The sequence below is a fragment of the Balaenoptera borealis genome (assembly GCF_965194805.1).
Source record: "Balaenoptera borealis genome assembly, chromosome: 9".
In the NCBI taxonomy this organism is placed as follows: Eukaryota; Metazoa; Chordata; class Mammalia; order Artiodactyla; family Balaenopteridae; genus Balaenoptera; species Balaenoptera borealis.
Window position 1 is genome coordinate 22,564,380 of NC_138873.1, and position 20,894 is coordinate 22,585,273.

The following is a 20,894-nucleotide window of genomic DNA, read 5'->3' on the forward strand; positions in this document are numbered from 1 at the left end:
ATTTGCTGAACTGTATTTTACATTTACCTTTTATAACATGAAAGATCACCCTAGTCATTTTTCGATTTCAATAAACGTCTATAGAACTATATCAGAGTCCTGGAATTCCAGATGCAAATGTTGAACCCTGCAAATGTTTTAAGAATTCAGCTGTGAAAGATATGAAAATGTTTTTCAGGAGGCATGTTTTTGGGGGGCTTGTTTTTGCAATAATTTAGAACAGTTTATTCTGTCAATATTCATTCTATCGAACTCTATATAAATAAACGTTACACTTATGCAAAGAAAAACAGAAAGACATAAGAGATTATGAGATAATGATTCATTTTCTTTCAAACAGACTGTCAGAACAGGGGTCAGCAAACTTTTCCTTAAAGGGCCAAGTAGTACATATTTTAGACATGCAGGCCATATAATTCTGCCATCGTGGAAAGCAACCAAACACGAAACATAAATAAATCGATATTATTTGGTTTCAATAAGACTTTATTTACACAAATGGCCAGCCCATGGACCATAGTTTGCTGACCCCTATGTTAAAAGATTCCCAATATTAGTGGAATGAATGAAATGGACTAGATAATTTCAGGTAAATCTGCCAAATTTCTCTCTCTCTCTCTTTATATCCTTAAAACTAAAAATAATGACTTTAGAAAACTGACAATTTTAGCATGCAAAACAGACATTTGGCTCTGTGATAAACTGAATTAGTTAAAAGAATCCTTGTATTTATTTTTTAAACAGCACAAATGCAGGTGACATAGTAAGTCCATAATTCCCACATAACTTATAAACTTAACAACTGAGAGTCTATGTTTTTATAATCTTCTGCATCATTCATAACTATACACTCTATGGAATCCATTCCATAGCAGCAGAGGAGAATCTTAACTCAAAGCACCAAGTTTCCAGGCATTATTACAAATGTCTTGTTTTCATTCTCTAATACATGCAGTCAAACTGCTTAGGAAGCAAATACCAATTCACCTTAAGCGTCAATAAGGGAAAACAGCTGAGCAACCAACATTACTCTTACGTCTAAAACTGATTCTACCTCTTTACCTTATTACATTTCCTTCCATGAACATTTTAACTTTTAATGTAGCTATATTTAACATGAATATAAATTGAAACTTGAACATAATCTCTTTCAGATTCAACTAACAGTTTAGGATGTTCGTATCTGTTTCAGAAGTCCTGAGGAAAACAAAAACATCTCTAGAATATTCTGGCAATCTTTATTAAAAGTTAAATTTAGAATTTTATAGCAAAGTAATGTGGTCTGTTTGTCCAAATTATAGTTTAAAAAATTCCTTAATTTATGTAGATTAAGATACAAAGCTAATTCCCAATACATTTTATAGAAGTGTGTTTTCATTTTTTGAACAAGCAGGGTTCAAATGGGCATTTTTAGGACCTTGCTCACATCAGCCCTATCTACCCAGAGACTACTGAATCCACTAAATGGACAATGAAAACTGGTTGAGGCTGCTGATGAATGCTTCAACAGGAATCTGATACACAGACACAGATTCCATTGTTATAGTCAATGGAACTGAAGTCTTCCTTAAAATATGCTCCTGATAGGCTGAAGATAGAGTAGTGGACTGTTAGTTCTTTAAGCCAAAAATGCATGGATGTTGTACAAAGGCTTCATTCTCTGCCTGTAGTCAGTAACTTGAGGGCCTTCTGTAGATTCTGCACTGCAGTGCTGACATCTTCATACTGCAAAGCACTGCCAGCGTATTTGCAGTATTTCTGAGCTCTAGCAAAGTCCTCTGGTGTTAGTCGGATATCTCCTAAGAGAAAAACAGAGTAATTAAGATATTTACAAAGAATATAGGAAGCGTTCTTTTAGGCTAGGTAAATGCTTATATTCAAGATTATAGAAAATGTTTAAGGTTATATTAAAAAATGGAAGGTTTTTTCCCCCAATCCCCAGTTGTATTTGAATAAAGTTTCTTTATGCTTTAAAATTTTTAAATTACTAATATAAACCATACAGATGTCAATACATAACAACTTATATGAGCAAGATTTTCCTACCAGAAGTCATAAACTGGAAGCCTTTATATTTTGGCAAATCAACTGCAAAAAAATTATATTCTGTATAAAACAAGGAAAATAGCTTTGGTGTGTATGTTAGAATTGCTGAGCCTCTCTTTTCATGGAACAATAAATACACACAGACTAAACCATTCAACCCTCATTTGAACTAGAATATAAATATAACTCAAAAAAAAATTAAATAACAAACTTTATGTTAAAAAGTTACGTAAGTCATCTAACTTTTTTTAAGCATGAAAATAGTTTGCATTTTTGTGCTGTCCATATACAAAACTCTAAGGTTTAACTAAGATATGTCATTAAACTACACAATTAAACATGTAAACGACCCTTACCAATTATTTGTCCAAAATTTATTCCAACAAGTTTTCTAGTTACACATATGATTAATATGGATAGAGCCCAACTAAATAATTCGGGTAAAAAAAACACACTGAAAACATTTCATTTAATCTAAGATTTGAATATACTTGAATATATATTTCTAAAGGTGAAATTAAAAACTGACTTTGCGTCTTACCTTTGGAAATAAATACCATTTTCTTTAGAAATTTTTATGAGGATTCTAAGGAGAACTGGTCAGAAGGCTGGGGGCATACAACATAACGAAAAGATAATATATTTCGATTCTGTTTCTAAATGAACATATAATACATATCGATCCTGTTTATAAGCTTGTAGTTATAAATACAATTACTTTTTTTAGTTGCTTTTAATTTTGCCAGATAGTACAGCATAAAATGAAAACTCTGACATTCCCTAGGCAAGGACTTCAAAGTATGTAGCAATTCCAGGTACTCTGATACTAAATTCTTATCCAAATTATTATTTTCTAAAAATTTTCAAAAAAGGATACTGAAACAATGTATCCTAAAGCTTCTAGCCCAGTGTAAGTGCTGAATAACTTCAACAAAGGAATATAAAAAAGCTGTCTGTACTTTAAATTCTTCCCCACATTTTAAAAGGAATAAAAGTTCACATAGATGTAAACATTAATTAAATTTCAGATTTTAAGATAATGCACTTATACAACTACATATAGTAACTAGCCCAGTGTGTTACACATACAAAGCCTTCAAATATTTGTTGAATTAATATTATTAAAGCTTATATTAAGAGTTGGCCCTTACTGTTGTGAATCAGAGATTACACATTCCAATTTAATAGAACTTATTTTAATTTCCCTGAATTCTGGTCTTGCTTAGAAGTAAGAAATACAAATGAATAAACTAGTAAAATGTAATTATATATTTAAAAAACAAAAAACAGTTTCTCCACAGTTCTATTTTTAGTATTTTAGTGACTTGGCATTTGTTACCCATTAAACCTAAAAAACAATTGTCCTGCAGTTCTTTTGACAATTTAGTCAGGCACACTTCTGCTTATTTTTTTTTTGAACGATTCATCAATGTTTTTTCAAAGTATATTGAGAGGCTCTAGTCACCTATATGTATACTATTATCTAGGTGAGTGAGACATATTATCTAGGTGAGTGAGACTTCTTTGAAAATTAAGTTTACCTTAATACTACTCATTTTGTGCTTTAGTAGTCTATTCTTCTATCTCCAGGCAATGTTTAAATATGTAAGACATCTATCCAGAATTTACTGGACTTGCTGGAGGAAAGCCCTAATGCTCAGGACTAATTTTATTTTTTACAGCATCAGCTTTAACACTGTTTTGCTGACATACCACTTATTTATTAATAAAATATAAATGTGTACAGTAGTAAGAACTCCATTACTATTTTAGTTTTTATAAACTAAACTTATCTACTAATGATAAAACTATTTTAAAACACAAATATTGCATTTTTTTTTCATGGAATAACAATTTCAATATTTATAAAATGTGAATAAAATATCTTAGCAGAAAACTATAATTACAGATACATAATATATAGCTTACAGTATGTATGACAAATTATGTAACTATCTTATAAAATGTAATAACTAGATGATAACCAACTTACAGATTTAGATGCAAAATGTAATTTACAGATTTATATAGATGTTAAGATTTATTTTTACCAATTAAATGCATAAATATTTATAAGTAAATATATATTTATGTAGAATATATAAAAATATTCTATATAAATATATAATATATATATAAATATATAAAGAACTTAAAAAGCCATGTCAAATAGTTACTTTTGCTATTTTGTAATATTTCAAGCTTTCTTTCCTTTAAAAATATTATCTATAAGTCATTAATAATAAAACGCATGAATTAAAATTTTATATTAAATAAAAATAAAATCTGCTTCCTAGTTAGGATTCTTTTAAATTAGCATTTAAAAACTAAATAGAGAAAGTGAAAAAGACATAACAAAGGAAAACACACTTCAGGAAGAGAACAACTGTTCAATTTCAGTTTATCTGATTTTATATTCAAAATAGTAACTATTACTTAATGCACCTAAATGAAAGCTGGTTTTTTTTTCTATCATTAAAATTTACCAGAAGCCATAATCAGAACCAGAGAGAGCACACTGTGGACCTAAAAGGTGTTTAAAGAATTAGAAAAAAAAAAAAAAGAAAGAAAGCTCACATACAGCTAATCCAACTGTAAAAAAAAAAAAAAAAAGAATTAGAGAGGTTGTCTAATTTAATATAATATCTCTTTTTTGAAATCTGTGCTTATAAGTTCCAGATGCCTTCAAGAAGACTGTCTTTATCACAGAGCTGCTTCTCCCCTTCACAGGGCAGGACAAGAACCGGGCAGAGGAGAGGTAGAGCCATCAGTTAAGTTCTCTATTCCGGGGGAAAGAGCCTGGGTCAGCATTGGATCAAAGGTAACATTATTTGGTATAAAGAGAAATCCCTGCATGCTCAGTTGCTAGAAGCATCTATTTCCAAGGTTGATTTATCTAATCTTGACAGAAGATAGAATACTTAATTGTAAATATTTCCAAAATGGGTCTTTAGAGATTTTTTCCTACTTAACTAGAAATTCATGGGAAGGACCTTGGATAATCGGATCCTAGTGTACTCAATTATCCTCTGACTTGAATGGAAGGCATAGGCAAAATCATATGGGAATCATCTGATTCCCTGCAGTAAATCTTGGAGGTAAATATAAAGTACAGTACTGATCCCTTAAATCCAGGCATCGCCAGGACACATCACTTAATAATGGCAACAGCAATAGTAATGATTAGAGGCAGAATATTATTATGTCACGAACCATGCTAAATATTTTTCATATATTCCATTTAATTTTTAAAAAACCTTTAAGAGGTAAGTTGTTATTCACACTCTAATACTATCAGGTATATACAAGTTAAAAAAGTAAATACTGTACTTCAAATACCTACCTTCTTCCCAATTCTATTCTCCTCTTCAGAGTGAGCCACAAATTCATTACAAAAGTATTTAACCTTTTAAAATATGTGCACAGTATTCCATAGGACAGATGGACCATAATTTCTCATTAATAGACACTTAAAATTGTTTTATACTAATACAAGTGATGCTGAAATAAAATATCCTTGTAAATACATTTTGTGCTCATGTCTAAATATTTCTCTAAGATAGATTCCCAAAAGTGGAACAGCTGAGTCAAAAAAACATTTGCAATTCTGACAGTGACAGAATGCTACTGAAGAAGGCTTTACCAATTTATATTCCCACCAATAGCATACAAGAGTTATTCCCTATGTTTATTTCTCTGTTTTTTTTTTTCCTATTGAGTTAAGTTTTATTTATTTGCAGGAGCTCTTTATATATGCTCTGAACAGTAATTCTTTATTTTTTTAAGTATTGATTTCCTCCTGGTCTATTAGTTGCATTTTAACAATATAATGGGGAGAGGAAATCTTTTGCTGTATGCAATTTATTACTTTTCATTAGTCCAACCTGTTAAGATACAACCAAATGAGATACAGGACTTGGGGGATAGTATCTTATATATATTTTTTCTAACATCAGTTTTGATGTTTTTTTTCTTGCCACACTGATCCAAATGCCACTTTTGTCATTATTTTAATTCCCATACGGTGTGGCCTGATTTCTGGATTCTTTATTCTGTTTCACCGTTCTGTCTAGTCTGCTTCAGATATTTTCACATCATATTTTAGGGAGAGCTTTTACAGGTACATGGGACTATAGAGAGGAAGCTGGAAAACAAGTTTAACAGAGGAATATAGTATTTGCTGGGCAGGTTATCTGTCTACTAATAGACATTTTCCCCTATGTTCTTGGGTAATTTGCTAGTTTATTATAGTTTCTTTACTCTTCTTACCTTAGCACTATGTTCCCCCATGAAACATACACATACTCGTAAACTAGGCCTTTCAGGATTCAAAGGCCATTGCAGCTCTTGATTTTAGGTTTTATAACTTATCTGCTTTTAATAAAACCAGGAAAAGTAGAATAAACTTAATGTAACTCATACATTTGAATAAGTCATCTACCTTGCCCCTCCCCACTTCACTTTTGAATTATTTCTATTTTTTGTTTTCTCTAGGTTACTTCCCTAACCCCAGTTGATAAGCTTATACCACCATTTCTTGATCTATCAGTTTTTAGGCTTTATCTACTGACACTCTGCTATGAAAGGTAAAGAATTTACCTCACTTTCCTCCTCTCCTACCTTATCTCCTTCTAAATTTCTTAGTGCTTTTAAATTTCTTAGTTGCTTACTTTTGTCTTCTATTTCTCATTCCATCAACTCTAGAAAAAAATCGCAACATTTCACTTTTGGACACTCGTCCTAATAACAGCTTTCTTTTATTCCACCTTTCAACTTCCAGAAATATCTCTCTACCTTCACTTGTCAGTGTTGATTTATATTCTGCCCTGAATAAAGTATTCTGTTTGTGATAAGCCTATGCCATTTCAAGGAGAATGTTCCTTGTGTCCAAGTCAAACAAAATCCCTTTTCTTATATTTCATAATTCCATTATTGCTCAAAATCATGGTATATTTCAGTTTGCTTCTTACTTGAAACTACTTGTACGATTTAAAATGTTTTCTTGGATCTTTTCGTTCTTCTTGGGAAAGGAATTCTACAGCTTCTTATCCATTTCTTTCCCATTCTACAGCTTCTTATTCTATATATTGCATGGAATCCGCTTGATTTTTCTTAAAGGAGGGGAGCTCTGATTTTCTGTTCTAATTTTAGAGCAATTGCTTTTCAAGCCTATGGAAAAGCTGTCAATGGAATTTTTCTTTAGGTGACCTAAGATTAATTTCACCATTTCTTATATCTCATATTTCTTTTCTTGGTTATCATTCTTTTCTTGATGGAGTAACTTCTGATAACTTCCTTAGAAATGGTGTATGGTAGGCAAAACTTCAGAATCCTTACATATTTAATAATATTTATTTTGCCTTCACACCTGACAGTTTGGTTGGGTAAAGAATTCCAGGGTTCTAGTTCTAGATGGTAGACTAAGCATACATAATTGACTATTTTTCCTTCTGAAACTATATTAAAATGATAAGGTAAAACAAAAGGAAATAAATTCTAAAATTGAAGGAAAAGCAGAGAAGAGAAAAGAGTGTAAAAACTGGAAAGGATAATTGACAAGAGATTTAAAGAAACTTCTAGAAAAGTAGAAATTAAGTGAAGGTATGCTGTTAGATAAAACAGTGTCAAAAAAAAATCCCAACTCAGAACATGTAATATAGGAGGCAACTGGGGAGCCTATCCAGAGAAACTTGAGAGGGTCTAGCTGTATGAGTGGGACTGGGGGGATCTTTACTGAGTCAGTCTAAAACAATTATCTGCACTAGTTTCACATCCTTCCCCCCTCTATCAACCTCTGCATACCTGCACACCCTCAGCCTTAATGGCTTCCCATCTCTCACATGAGACCTTAGGCAAAAAAGATAGAGAATGTCTCTCTAATATTGTGGAATTAACTTCCTGGACAGAGCTAGGACTGACAAGGTATGTGTGGTACACCCTTTGCCATCCCCCTCCAAGAAAAGATCTCCTCATCCACGGCTGAGATGCAGGAGGAAGCTGAATGGCCTGTTCCCACTCACAGGGGAGAACAGAAAAATCAAGTGGGAAACAGACCTGCAGACATACTATTGGGGGAAATTCAATAACATCTACTGAAAATAATCAATCAACATCTTCATTCTAAATATAAAAGGACTAATCTCATCAGACATATGAAGAAAACTCTGAATAAGAAAGACCAAATTAAAGAAACAGAACAGCCAAGTGGGGGAAAAAAAAAGAAGTTGAAAAGATTAAAAAAAAAAAGAGAATGCCTTTGGATTTAGGTATTTTTGATAATAAGAAACAATCTTGGTTTACTGGAGAATCTAGTGTTTATAAAGGCGTTCAAAGAAATGTGTTTCAAATTACCTAGACATTCAAATAGACTGAACTCCTAAGATAAAAGTACAAAACAATGCCCCCAAACAGCAGAAACACTATATCTCAAAAAACAGCTGACTTACCCTGGGAAACTGTATTGAAAAGTGCAGGATCAATGGCCGGAATAGTCTGTGGAGTAGGCTGGATAGTGTTACTTGTTACACCTGCAAATCAGAAAACCATAAATGGGTATAAAAGTGTTACACCTCTCAGTTACATTCTAGGAAAGCGCTCAAAGGATCATGGAGGAATTTCATTACTTCACTTAATTACTTTCTTGAAACCTTAATGAACTGAAATTTGATATACTTATTTGATGGTGGAGGCTGTTACAGGAAATATGCAGAAAAATACATTTTGAGTGTTTACACACATGTATTGGCCACACACTTCTTACCATGTATTTTGCATTTGCTATCATGTCTAATACTTCAAGTTGCTTCTCAAGTAAAGCTTACCTAATATCTGTCGAAGTAACAGACTCCCTTCCTACCTTTTAATTTCTTAAATAAATAATTAATTTTGGGGATAAGGTGGGATATAATTATGATTTAGTTTAACTTATGGGATGAGTCCCATTTCATCACTATGAATGAAATTACAAATTATATATTCCAGTTTTCCAGTTTATATGTTTTTAAGATAATATTTTTATATATCCAATAAGCAATTAGTTTTGACTTCCTATTAGAACTTGTCATGACTGTCACATTCAGTGGATAACTAGCATTCTTGACTAATGCTAAGTAATATACTAGAGTTGAAGATTATTAATCATCTAAAAAATTAACACAAATTGTTGAAACGTCCCAAAAGAGACTTAGGTGATTCAATTAACAAGAAAGCAAATGAACAGGAAAAGTTGATTACTATTGATTAATGGACTCAAATAGAAAACAGGATTCTTCTGCCCTAAGCTAAGAGGTTAAATCTGAATAGGTAATCTGTAGTAAAGGTAAAGTAGGATAGACACTAGGACAAGAAGAAGGGGACAGAAGAGAGGGAGAAAACAAATTGTGACGTTTTCAGGGTCACGGATACATAGCCAATGAGAGTTCTAGAGCTATGGTTTCACAAAGGTTGACTGAAGTTCTGAAATATGTTCTGCAGCTATGAAGTCTTGACTGTGAAGGATCTTCTCAATCCCGATCCAAAGGAAAAAAAATGGTTTAAATATATACTATTTTAGCTCATTTAATTTTGTCTTAGGACAAACTAGTTTCACTTTACAGGCTTGGTGCTATTAAGTCATGAAAATCTTACTTTTTATTTATTTATTTATTTATTTTATTTTATGGCTGTGTTGGGTCTTCGTTTCTGTGTGAGGGCTTCCTCTAGTTGCGGCAAGTGGGGGCCACTCTTCATCGCGGTGCGCGGGCCTCTCACTGTCGTGGCCTCTCTTGTTGCGGAGCACAGGCTCCAGACGCGCAGGCTCAGTAGTTGTGGCTCACGGGCCTAGTTGCTCCGCAGCATGTGGGATCTTCCCAGACCAGGGCTCGAACCCGTATCCCCTGCATTGGCAGGCAGATTCTCAACCACTGCGCCACCAGGGAAGCCCCGAAAATCTTACTTTTTCAATTAAAAATTGAACTAACAAAAATTTTTAAAGTACAAAGGGGTATGTATGAAAAGTCAAGTACAAATTTTAAATAGTAAAAAAAAATAAAAAGAAAAAGAGAGAGAGGAAAAAAAAGGGTGAAAAGCCTGCCTCTCATTCCTATTCCAGGTCACTTGAGGGCTATCATTAGTTTTAGGATACCCTTCTATGCACATACAAACATGTGTGTGTCCAGGCCAGTGTGAGCGTGTGTGTGTGTGCAAGGAAATAAATGTACTTTGCTAGGAAATTTGTGTTCTAGCCTAAATCAAAACCCTCCGGACAAACTCCTCTCTCTATGGAGAACGCATTATTTGGTATGTATGTTTTGCCAATGGTAATATGTCTGCATACTGTACTATTCTGTGCATTTTTCACTTAATATGCGTTAGCAATAATTCCAGATTAAATATATTTAAATCCGCCTTATTTTTTTTTTTGATGTGGACCATTTTTTAAATCTTTATTGAATTTGTTAAAATACTGCTTCTGTTTTATGTTTTGGTTTTTTGGCCATGAGGCATGTGGCATCTTAGCTCCCCGACCAGGGATTGAACCTGCACCCCCTGCATTGCAAGGCAAAGTCTTCAACAATGGACCACCAGGGAAGTCCCTAATCCTCCTTGTTCTTTTTAATGGCTACATAGTGTTCCATTCCATGCATGAACCACAATTTATAATGCTATCCATTACTGACGAACATTTAGGTTCTTTCCAAACTTTTGTTGCTATAGCTAATACTACATGAATATTTTTATACACTGTAAACATGTATATGCATGAATATATTTACAGGAAAAAATTACAGAAGTATAACTGCAAAGTCAGGAGACATACAAATTTAAACTGACCAATTCAATGACTATCTTTTGCTTGATTTTGATAAATGCTTACAAAATATATTAAACTATAAACATATGACATAATTCTCCCCAGAAAACTTGAACTTTCAAAGGCACATAATTTACATAACATGTATTTTTTAAAGTTAGAATGCAAGATTTGAGAGGGCTCTTGAGACTACCTGGTGAAGTCCAGTGATTTGAAGCAGCTGAGCATAAAAACACAGGTAGGTGACTATATATATTCTTCACACAGATCTTTAGAAAAAAGGATAAGTTGACAACCGTCTCACAGACAATCTGGATATCAGTGCCATTCCTTACTAAGTAATTTGTGCTTCTGCCTGAATTAAAATTCTCCTAACAAACCCTTTTCTCTATGGAGAAGGCATACTTTCTTTGGTCAGCCTCCTGCATTAATTTTTAAATGCTTATTTGTACATCTCCAGATGATTAATTAAGTAGGTAATATTACTTAACAAGAACAAAACAGAATTTACAGAGAGATAATTTAGTTATGTAGTAAAATTTTACTTGAGAGATATTAAAAAAAAAAACACAGGTAATCTGCATTTTATTAAGAACTCTGGTCACAGTCATTCAACCAAGACTTGAACTGACAGCACAGGCTGCTCAACACGCCTCATGCAGCAGTCAGAAGATGCTGCTTCTCATTTGTTTCCACGCCCAGGGACCAAGGCCTGTGTTCTTGGCAGCCATCATGACATGTTCCCACGGGGGCCTAGCATACAGGTTCAACTAAGTGCATAAATATCTGTTAAATCAGTAAAAATGGTTTTTAGTTTATGTTATTTATTTTTTGAAATGCCCAAATCTAGTTGTTTTTCCTTCTTTCTTGATTTGGAAAGATTTCAATTGTCAATTTGTGAATGGGTTGCAGCCCCCTGGACTACAGTATGTTGGAATGATGTCACCATAAAAACATTCCTGGGGGAAAGCAGAACTGTGTTAGAAATTTCTTTCTTTCTATTACTTAACAAAAAGAAATGTTAACAAGTAACTTCTGGTTAATTTTTTAGCGGATGGTTGTTACACAGGCTATTTGATGAGATTAATATATATTCAAGAATTAAATGCTACATGATTTCTAATTAAGTACTAAATTGTTCTACTGACTATGTGGTGTGGGGATTCTGAAAAGGGAGAAATGGGTGTTAGTTAGAAAACTCTAGAAGATGTTGTAAAAAGTATTAAACAGAACCCTGAAGGTCAGTAGCATTTGAAGAGGCAGAGAAAGAGAAAGACATGCTAACTACGAGGAACACTGTAAGCAAATGTAAGAAGATTGGCTTAAATAAACCTCAGAATAATCATGGAAAAATAGCACTGATAGAAATGGTTAGGCCAGAATATAAACCACTTTGAAAGCTGTAGAGCAGAATTCAAATGCAGTACTTCTGTCACTTAAAAGAACAACAATAAAAGAGCTAAGTTTTTGATTTACTTATGAGGTGAGCTGCATTTATAATTAAAAGGCTAGCATTAATTCTAAAATAACTCTTTTAATCTATTTAGATTTATTACTGACATCTTCAATATTTACAGACTGTGAAAAGCATGTTTCAAGAGAAAGAAAAAACCATAGGCTGTATTGCCTCTATCTGATATTACACAGTGGTAAAAGCACAAAGAGGTAAACACTTGGCTGTTCAAACAATCACTATCCCCGCCCTCCTTGCACCCTCTGCTTTTCTGTGGAAGAACTAAAAACTGTATATTAGTACATACTATTCTTTTCAGCTATCTTAAGGATTTCCCTTTGATAAAAGTGCATCCTGGACCTTTATATGAGAGAAAGTAAATCATTCTTAAAGTGAGTAAAAGGGGAAACATCTGCTATATTTATAAACTAAAACTGTTATTTCACTTTCTATTAGGCAACTATGAACTATTTTTTTTTTTTTTACTGTTTTAAATATAATAGAAAAAAAAATCTGCCAGCAAAGAGGAGATTCCCATATCTCAAGCCAACCTTAAGAGGAAAAATATTATGAGAAATGTAGGTTTTGATTTGATAGAACTTTAGTTCCTTGGAAGGGAAACAGAAGGGAGGTGCCAAAAACATGAAATCCGAAAGACTTGGATTCAAATTCTAGTACTGTCACTTATTAGGTATGTTTCTATGTGTATTTTTTGGGGATAACTGCTTAATTTCTTTAGTTTGTAAATTAGGGAGAGCAATATCTAATATAGCTCTGTTAGAATAAGTTTATGAAATAGCTATGATAATTATTTAAATGCTAAGTCTGTAAGAATGTACACCTGATGCCCTAAAGCAGTTCCAAGGTTTTTAGTTTTATGTCCCACTCTGAAGAACATAAGAGAGTGAAAAAAAAAAATAAGGCTCATGCCAGATTTAAATGGATCAAAATGAACTGTTCATGCCAGAAAACTTCCTAACAGAAATAGAAGACTACCTCCTGATATCTATCTTTATGTGTGGATATTCTGAGCAGGAGTCTATTAGTTTGAACATACGAAACTACTAATATTTTATCGCTTTTGTTGTACAAAAAGACACTTTGTTTGGTTCAACCTATTACAACCCTCCTACACTACAAGCATATTTTCCCTCTCATATATACACACAGTATGCCTACATATAAAATATATGTATATGGGCCTATACCACAACTCTGCCCTAAGATACACTGTCTGAGCAATAAACCTTAGGCAATCTTTTTGTAAGGTCAATGTCCTACCCCAACAGTGACACTTTTCTTGATTCACAAAATGATTTTAAGTGTTCATTAACTTGCTATTAAATACCGTTTCTTTGGCACAGAAATAGGAAGGAACATTAAAAAAAAAGGAAGCACAACTAAGGCACGTACCAGGCACCCATGGAGGACCACGGACACCTAAGGGGACGGGAGGAACCCCCAGCGACCGGGTAGGACGTGGGGGCGTGGGGGGGAGTGAAGGGGGAGGAGAAGTGGAGGTGGGCAGGACTGGTGCCCCTGGGTGGGGCTGGGGGAGGGGAAGGGATCCCACTCCCGAAAGGGGAAACTGGGGAACCACTGGGAGGGCAGAGGATCAAAAGGGAGTGTGGCCAGGTTTCCCCTGCCCACTTGGGCCCCCAGGAGCCTGCGGAGATCCCGGGCCTGTCCTCTGCCCACTGAGGCCCCCTCCAGCCCTGCGGGTCCTGAGGGAGTGGGAGGGAGGGAAGGGGGAGCAAAAGTAAAGGCTGGACCTCTGGAACCAGCACCCCGAGGGGTGGCTGGGGGAAGGGAGGAGTTCCTAAACCCAGTGACCCACACATGGTTAGGGGTCCCGTGGGGACGGGGGAGACCCTGGGGGGGACGGCGGGGGTGCCTGGAGGAACAGAAGGGAACAGGGCCAGTGCTTTCCCTGTTCACTTAGCTACCGGGGAGCCTGCTGGGCTCTCAGGCCTAATCCTCTGCCCTCAGAGCCAACCTCCTGCCGTGCAGAGCCCAAGCCCCACTCCCACATCCTCACCCAGGCTCTACCTCCAAACTCCTGAACTCCACACTCCAGAGGCCCTCCGTTGGACATGCTGCCTCTCCCCTTCCCTGCAGGTCCTAAGCAGAGGCCCCGTCCCCAGGGCCTTTTCCAGCTGGGTCCTGAGCCTAGGCCCCGCCCCACACTCAAACATCACCCCCCCACCCGCCTAGGCCTCGCCCCACCCTAAACCCCGCCCCTGCCTAAGTTCCACACCCACCTAAATTCTGCCCCATACAAAGGCTTTTTTTTTTTCCTCTTTTAGACTGGGGTTCTGTTTTACCTTGTGGATTCACTGTTGTTGATTCATTTACATTTCTATTTTTCCTAATAAAGATTTTATTTTTCTAAATTTATTTTATTCTTTATAGTTTGTTATTGTTCTCTCCCTTTGGCTTTTTCCCCCCACCCCCCTTTTTTCTTCTGTTGTGGTTTTATTTTACCCTGTTGCGGTTGTTTCAATTATATTTTTATTTTTCCTAATATTTTTATCTTTCTAATTTTATTTTGTTTTCATTATTTGATATCGTACTGCTCTTTTTTTTCTTTCTTTCTTTTTCTTTTTTTTTTTTTGCTGTGCCATGCAGCTTGCGGGATCTTCGTTCCCAGGCTGGAGGTCAGGCCCTAGCTCCTGTGGTGGGAGCTCCAAGTCCAACACACTGGACTAACAGAGAACCTCAGATCCCAGGGAATAATAATCGGAGTAAGGCCTCCCAGAGGTCCTCCTCTCAGCACCAAGACCCAGCTCTATCCAACTGCCTGCAAACTCCAGTGCTGGATGCCTCAGGCCAAACAACCAGTAAGACAGGAATAAAGCCCCGTCCATCAAAAAAAATTTTTTTTAAATGGAAACGACAAAAAAGTATGTTACTGATGAAGAAGCAACATAAAAACCTACAAGACCAAATAAATGAAGATGAATTAGGCAACCTACCTGAAAAAGAATTCAGAGTAATCATAGTAAACATGACCCAAAATCTGGGAAACAGAATGGAGAAAATACAAGAAACATTTAACAAGGATCTAGAAGAACTAAAGAGCAAACAAACAGTGATGAACAACACAATGACTGAAATTGAAAATACTCTAGAAGGAATGAACAGCAGAATAACTGAGGCAGAAGAACGGATAAGTGAGCTGGAAGATAAAATGGTGGAAATAACTGCCAGGGAGCAGAATAAAGAAAAAAGAATGAAAAGAATTGAGGACAGTCTCAGAGACCTCTGGGACAAAATTAAATGTATCAACATTCGAATTATAGGGGTCCCAGAAGAAGAAGAGAAAAAGAAATGGTCTGAGAAAATATTTGAAGAGATTATACTCAAAAACTTCCCTAACATGGGAAAGGAGATAGTCAATCAAATCCAGGAAGCGCAGAGAGTACCATATATGATAAACCCAAAGAGAAACATGCCAGACACATATTACTCAAACTATCAAAAATTAAATACAAAGAAAAAATATTAAAAGCAGCAAGAGAAAAGCAACAAATAACATACAAGGGAATCCCCATAAAGTTAACAGCTGATCTTTCAGCAGAAACTCTGCAAGCCAGAAGGGTGTGGCAGGACATATTTAGAGTGAAGAAAGGGAAAAACCTACAACCAAGATTACTCTACCCAGCAAGGATCTCATTCAGATTCGATGGAGAAATTAAAACCTTTACAGCAAGCAAAAGCTAAGAGAATTCAGCACCACCAAACCAGCTTTACAACAAATGCTAAAGGAACTTCTCTAGGCAGGAAACACAAGAGAAGTTAAAGACCTACAATAACAAACCCCCCAAAATTAAGAAAATGGTAATAGGAACATAGATATCGGTAATTACCTTAAATTTAAATGGATTAAATGCTCCAACCAAAAGACACAGACTGGCTCAACGGATACAAAAACAAGACCTGTATATATGCTGTCTACAAGAGACCCATTTCAGACCTAGCGAACATACAGACTGAAAGTGAGGGGATGGAAAAAGATATTCCATGCAAATGGAAATCAAAAGAAAGCTGGAGCAGCAATTCTCATATCACACAAAATAGACTTTAAAATAAAGACTATTACAAGAGACAAAGAAGGACACTACATAATGATCAAGGGATCAATCCAAGAAGAAGATATAACAATGGTAAATATTTATGTACCCAACATAGGAGCACCTCAATACGTAAGGCAAAAGCTAACAGCCATAAAAGGGGAAATCGAAAGGAACACAATAATAGTAGAGGACTTTAACACCCCACTTTCACCAATGGACAGATCATCCAAAATGAAAATAAATAAGGAAACACAAGCTTTAAATGACACATTAAACAAGATGGACTTAACTGATATTTATAGGACATTCCATCCAAAAACAACAGAATACACTTTCTTCTCAAGTGCTCATGGAACATTCTCCAGGATAGACCATATCTTGGGTCACAAATCAAGCCTTGGTAAATATAAGAAAGTTGAAATCGTATCAAGTATCTTTTCCGACCACAATGCTATAAGACTAGATATCAATTACAGGAAAAAATCTGTAAAAAATGCAAACACATGGAGGCTAAACAATACACTACTCAACAACCAAGAGATCACTGAAGAAATCCAAAAGGAAATGAAAAAATACCTAGAAACGAATGACAAAGAAAACACAATCACCCAAAACCTATGGGATGTAGCGAAAGCAGTTCTCAGAGGGAAGTCAAGAGAAATACAATCCTACCTCAAAACAAGAAAAATCTCAAATAAACAACCTAACCTTACAACTAAAGCACTTAGAGAAAGAAGAACAACAAACCCCCAAAGCTAGCAGAAGGAAAGAAATCACAAAGATCAGATCAGAAATAAATAAAAAAGAAATGAAGAAAACAATAGCAAAGATCAATAAAACTAAAAGCTGGTTCTTTGAGAAGATAAACAAAATTGATCAACCATTAGCCAGACTCATCAAGAAAAAAAAGGAGAAGACTCAAATCAACAGAATTAGAAATGAAAAAGGAGAAGTAACAACTGACACTGCAGAAATATAGAGGATCATGAGAGATTACTACAAGCAATTATATGCCAATAAAATGGACAACCTGGAAGAAATAGACAAATTCTTAGAAAAGCGCAACCTTCCAAGACTGAACCAGGAAGAGACAGAAAATATAAACAGACCAATCACAAGCACTAAAATTGAAACTGTGATTAAAAATCTTCCAACAACCAAAAGCCCAGGACCAGATGGCTTCACAGGTGAATTCTATCAAACATTTAGAGAAGGGCTATCCCCTATGTTTCTCAAACTCTTCCAAAATACAGCAGAGGGAGGAACGCTCCCAAACTCATTCTACGAGGCCACCATCACCCTGATACAAAAACCAGACAAAGATGTCACAAAAAAAAGAAAATTACAGACCAATATCACTGATGAACATAGATGCAAAAATGGAAATAAAAACAAAACTAAACAAATGGGACCTAATGAAATTTAAAAGCTTTTGCACAGCAAAGGAAACCATAAACAAGACAAGAAGACAACCCTCAGAATGGGAGAAAATATTTGCAAATGAAGCAAATGACAAAGGATTAATCTCCAAAATACACACACAGCTCATGCAGCTCAATATCAAAAAAACAATCAACCCAATCCAAAAATGGGCAGAAGTCCTAAACAGACATTTCTCCAAAGAAGATATACAGACTGCCAACAAACACATGAAAGGATGCTCAACATCACTATCATTAGAGAAATGCAAATCAAAACTACAATGAGGTATCACCTCACGCCGGTCAGAATGGCCATCATCAAAAAATCTACAAACAATAAATGCTGGAGAGGGTGTGGAGAAAAGGCACTGTTGGTGGGAATGTAAATACAGCCACTATGGAGAACAGTAAGGAGGTTCCTTTAAAAACTAAAAATAGAACAACCATACAACCCAGCAATCCCACTACTGGGCATATACGCTGAGAAAACCATAATTCAGAAAGAGTCATGTACCACATTGTTCATTGCAGCACTATTTACAATAGCCAGGACATGGAAGCAACCTAAGTGTCCATCAACAGATGAATGGATAAAGAAGATGTGGCACATATATACAATGGAATATTACTCAGCCATAAAAAGAAACAAAATTGAGTTATTTGTAGTGAGGTGGATGGACCCTGAGTCTGTCATACAGAGTGAGGTGAGAAAGAGAAAAACAAATACTGTATGTTAATACATATATATGGAATCTAAGAAAAAAAAAATGGTTCTTATGAACCTAGCGGCAGGAAAGGAATAAAGATGCGGACGTAGAGAACGAACTTGAGGACACAGGGAGGGGGAAGGGTAAGCTGGGACGAAGTGAGAGGGTAGCACTGACATATATACACTACCAAATGTAAAGCAGATAGCTAGTGGGAAGCAGCCTCATAGCACAGGGAGATCACCTAGGTGCTTTGTGACCACCTAGAGGGGTGGGATAGGGAGGGTGGGAGGGAGATGCAAGAGGGAGGGGATATGGGTATGTATATATATATACACATACAGCTGATTCACTTTGTTATACAGCAGAAACTAACACAACATTGTAAAGCAATTATACTCCAATAAAGATGTTAAAAAAAAAAAGATAACTAACAAGGACCTACTGTATAGCAAAGGAAACTCTACTCAATATTCTGTAATAAAATATACGGGAAAAGAAAAAAAAAAAAGGAAAAGGAAGCTAATTTGCTGAACACTGATTTTGTGTTAGGCATAGTAGTCAATTTTCATACTTCCTCCCCTTTAATAATTAAAACAACTATGAGAAGTATGATTAATTTCATTTTAAAAGAGGGAATAACCTCGGTCGGGAACTGAGTAACAGTTGAGTTTGTGGTTTAGCAAGAAGTAGAAACTAATAACTAATACTATGTGACTCCCAAGTGTATTTTATTCTCACTTCACCCTTCTGTAAGGATGCTTGTGTTGGAGGCTCTTGGTCAGTTTTTAAACTTACTACCAATAGTATAACTTGAGCAGTATTTATCAAAGGCAAATACATCTAAATATGTAGCTGGTTTTGCTTACTTCATTCTACCCTGGAAAAACTGAATATTCCCAAAAGATAATAAAATATTTAAAACAGTGTTCCATGAAATTTTACTTACAAAACTAATGGAAATTGGTCTATTAATTCCATCACATAGACCTGGAAGCAATGAAAAGTCAGGCAGGGTAAAATATACAGAATGATGATACTAAAGAGATCAGTGTTAAAATTATCATGTTCATCAATATGCTTAAAGACAAAAATGTTCGCATTATTTGTAGATGATATGAAGTTGAAAGCTTTAAAATAGGAGGAAATAAACTAATCATAATCGCTGCTACAATGGTCAAAACAGAAAACTCTTAAATGTTATTCAACTCATGCAAAATAACCTAAATGGTTTGGGTAAACTGAGGCTGAAAATTTGAAAGTCAATGAAGTAATGGTGAATAACAGCAATAGTAGAAATCAAGGCGCAAAGACAACTTTTATTCTATTAATTAAATATTTTGAAATATATAGGTTACTACCATAGATTACCCTTATGCTGAGATAAAAGTTTAAAAACAATTTTTGGAAAAAAAATTAAAATTAATTAAATTTAAGATTTATTTAAACTATGGTTTTAAATGCCCCTCTATTTGGAAGTATGGGTGATACTCTGTCAACAATACAAGTAAACAAGAGTATCTGCAACTTTCAAAAGTTTATCTTATGACCCTGACTTATTCCTGGAGACTAGTTTTGTCAGATCTTTTTTCTATGAAAACACAGACATATAGTACTAATTTATTCAAAGATAGCAGGCATCACTTCCGTGGTTTATTTTTAGACACGTCTGTAATATTAAAAAAACAAACAAACAAACCCCAAACCCCCTCCTTTCACTTGTCTGTGAATCCACTGCTATTGAGATTCTGTGCCTCAAAGCTTGCTCCTTCATCAAGAATACCCATGTTGAGGGCGGAGGCAGGGTCCTAAGGGAATAAGTCAAGAAAAATGAATCTTGCGATCACAGTGGGAACCTGACAGACACATCCTGTAATAAGCCCCACTCACCTCAGTGCTATTCTTCAACAGTGAAGGGGAAAGAAAGGGAGGGGAAGAAAAAGAAAACAGCCACACACACGAAAAGCACAGGAACTTTACTTATTAATAAAACATAAGGTCAATAGTAATCAATTACACATAAATATTTTGTCATTTCTTAAAAAAATAAGATACAACTAATATTAAAACTTCAACGAAAAGGATTTAATTTTTTGGTGGGTTCAAATGGAACTTAAAGATCTTATCATGCTTTAGGACCATCATTATGAGGCACATATATGAGAAGAACTGCAGTTGTTATTTATGAAAGGAGAGGTCAAACTCATGAAGCTTCAATTTCCTACCTGTGCTATGAGGCACTTCTGCTGGGGTATTAGCTGGAGCGTGGGCACCGGGAGGAATCTGTATTCCAGTATAGCTGCTTGATGGCATGTTGCTTGGGTCATACGTTGAAGATGACGGCTGAGGTGGCTGAGTGGGCGGAGAGGCTGCTCCAGCATCTTCATTTTCCTCAACATC

The 20,894-nt window shown here is 35.3% G+C and overlaps 1 protein-coding gene across 5 annotated transcripts in view; it reads right to left on the minus strand.

The window, feature by feature from the left end:
- Nucleotides 1-707: 707 nt before the first annotated feature.
- The window catches only part of VTA1 (vesicle trafficking 1), a 72,712-nt gene continuing 52,525 nt past the window's right edge, over nt 708-20,894 (minus strand). For 3 of the 5 annotated variants that reach the window (XM_082405560.1, XM_082405564.1, XM_082405561.1), the window contains 3 exons: nt 20,720-20,893; nt 8,493-8,573; nt 708-1,799 (listed from right to left, as the gene is read on the minus strand). In XM_082405560.1, the coding sequence (XP_082261686.1) occupies nt 1,654-1,799; nt 8,493-8,573; nt 20,720-20,893 (401 nt within the window). In that variant the 3' untranslated portion in view covers nt 708-1,653. The other 2 variants (XM_082405562.1, XM_082405563.1) reach the window with 2 other exon arrangements.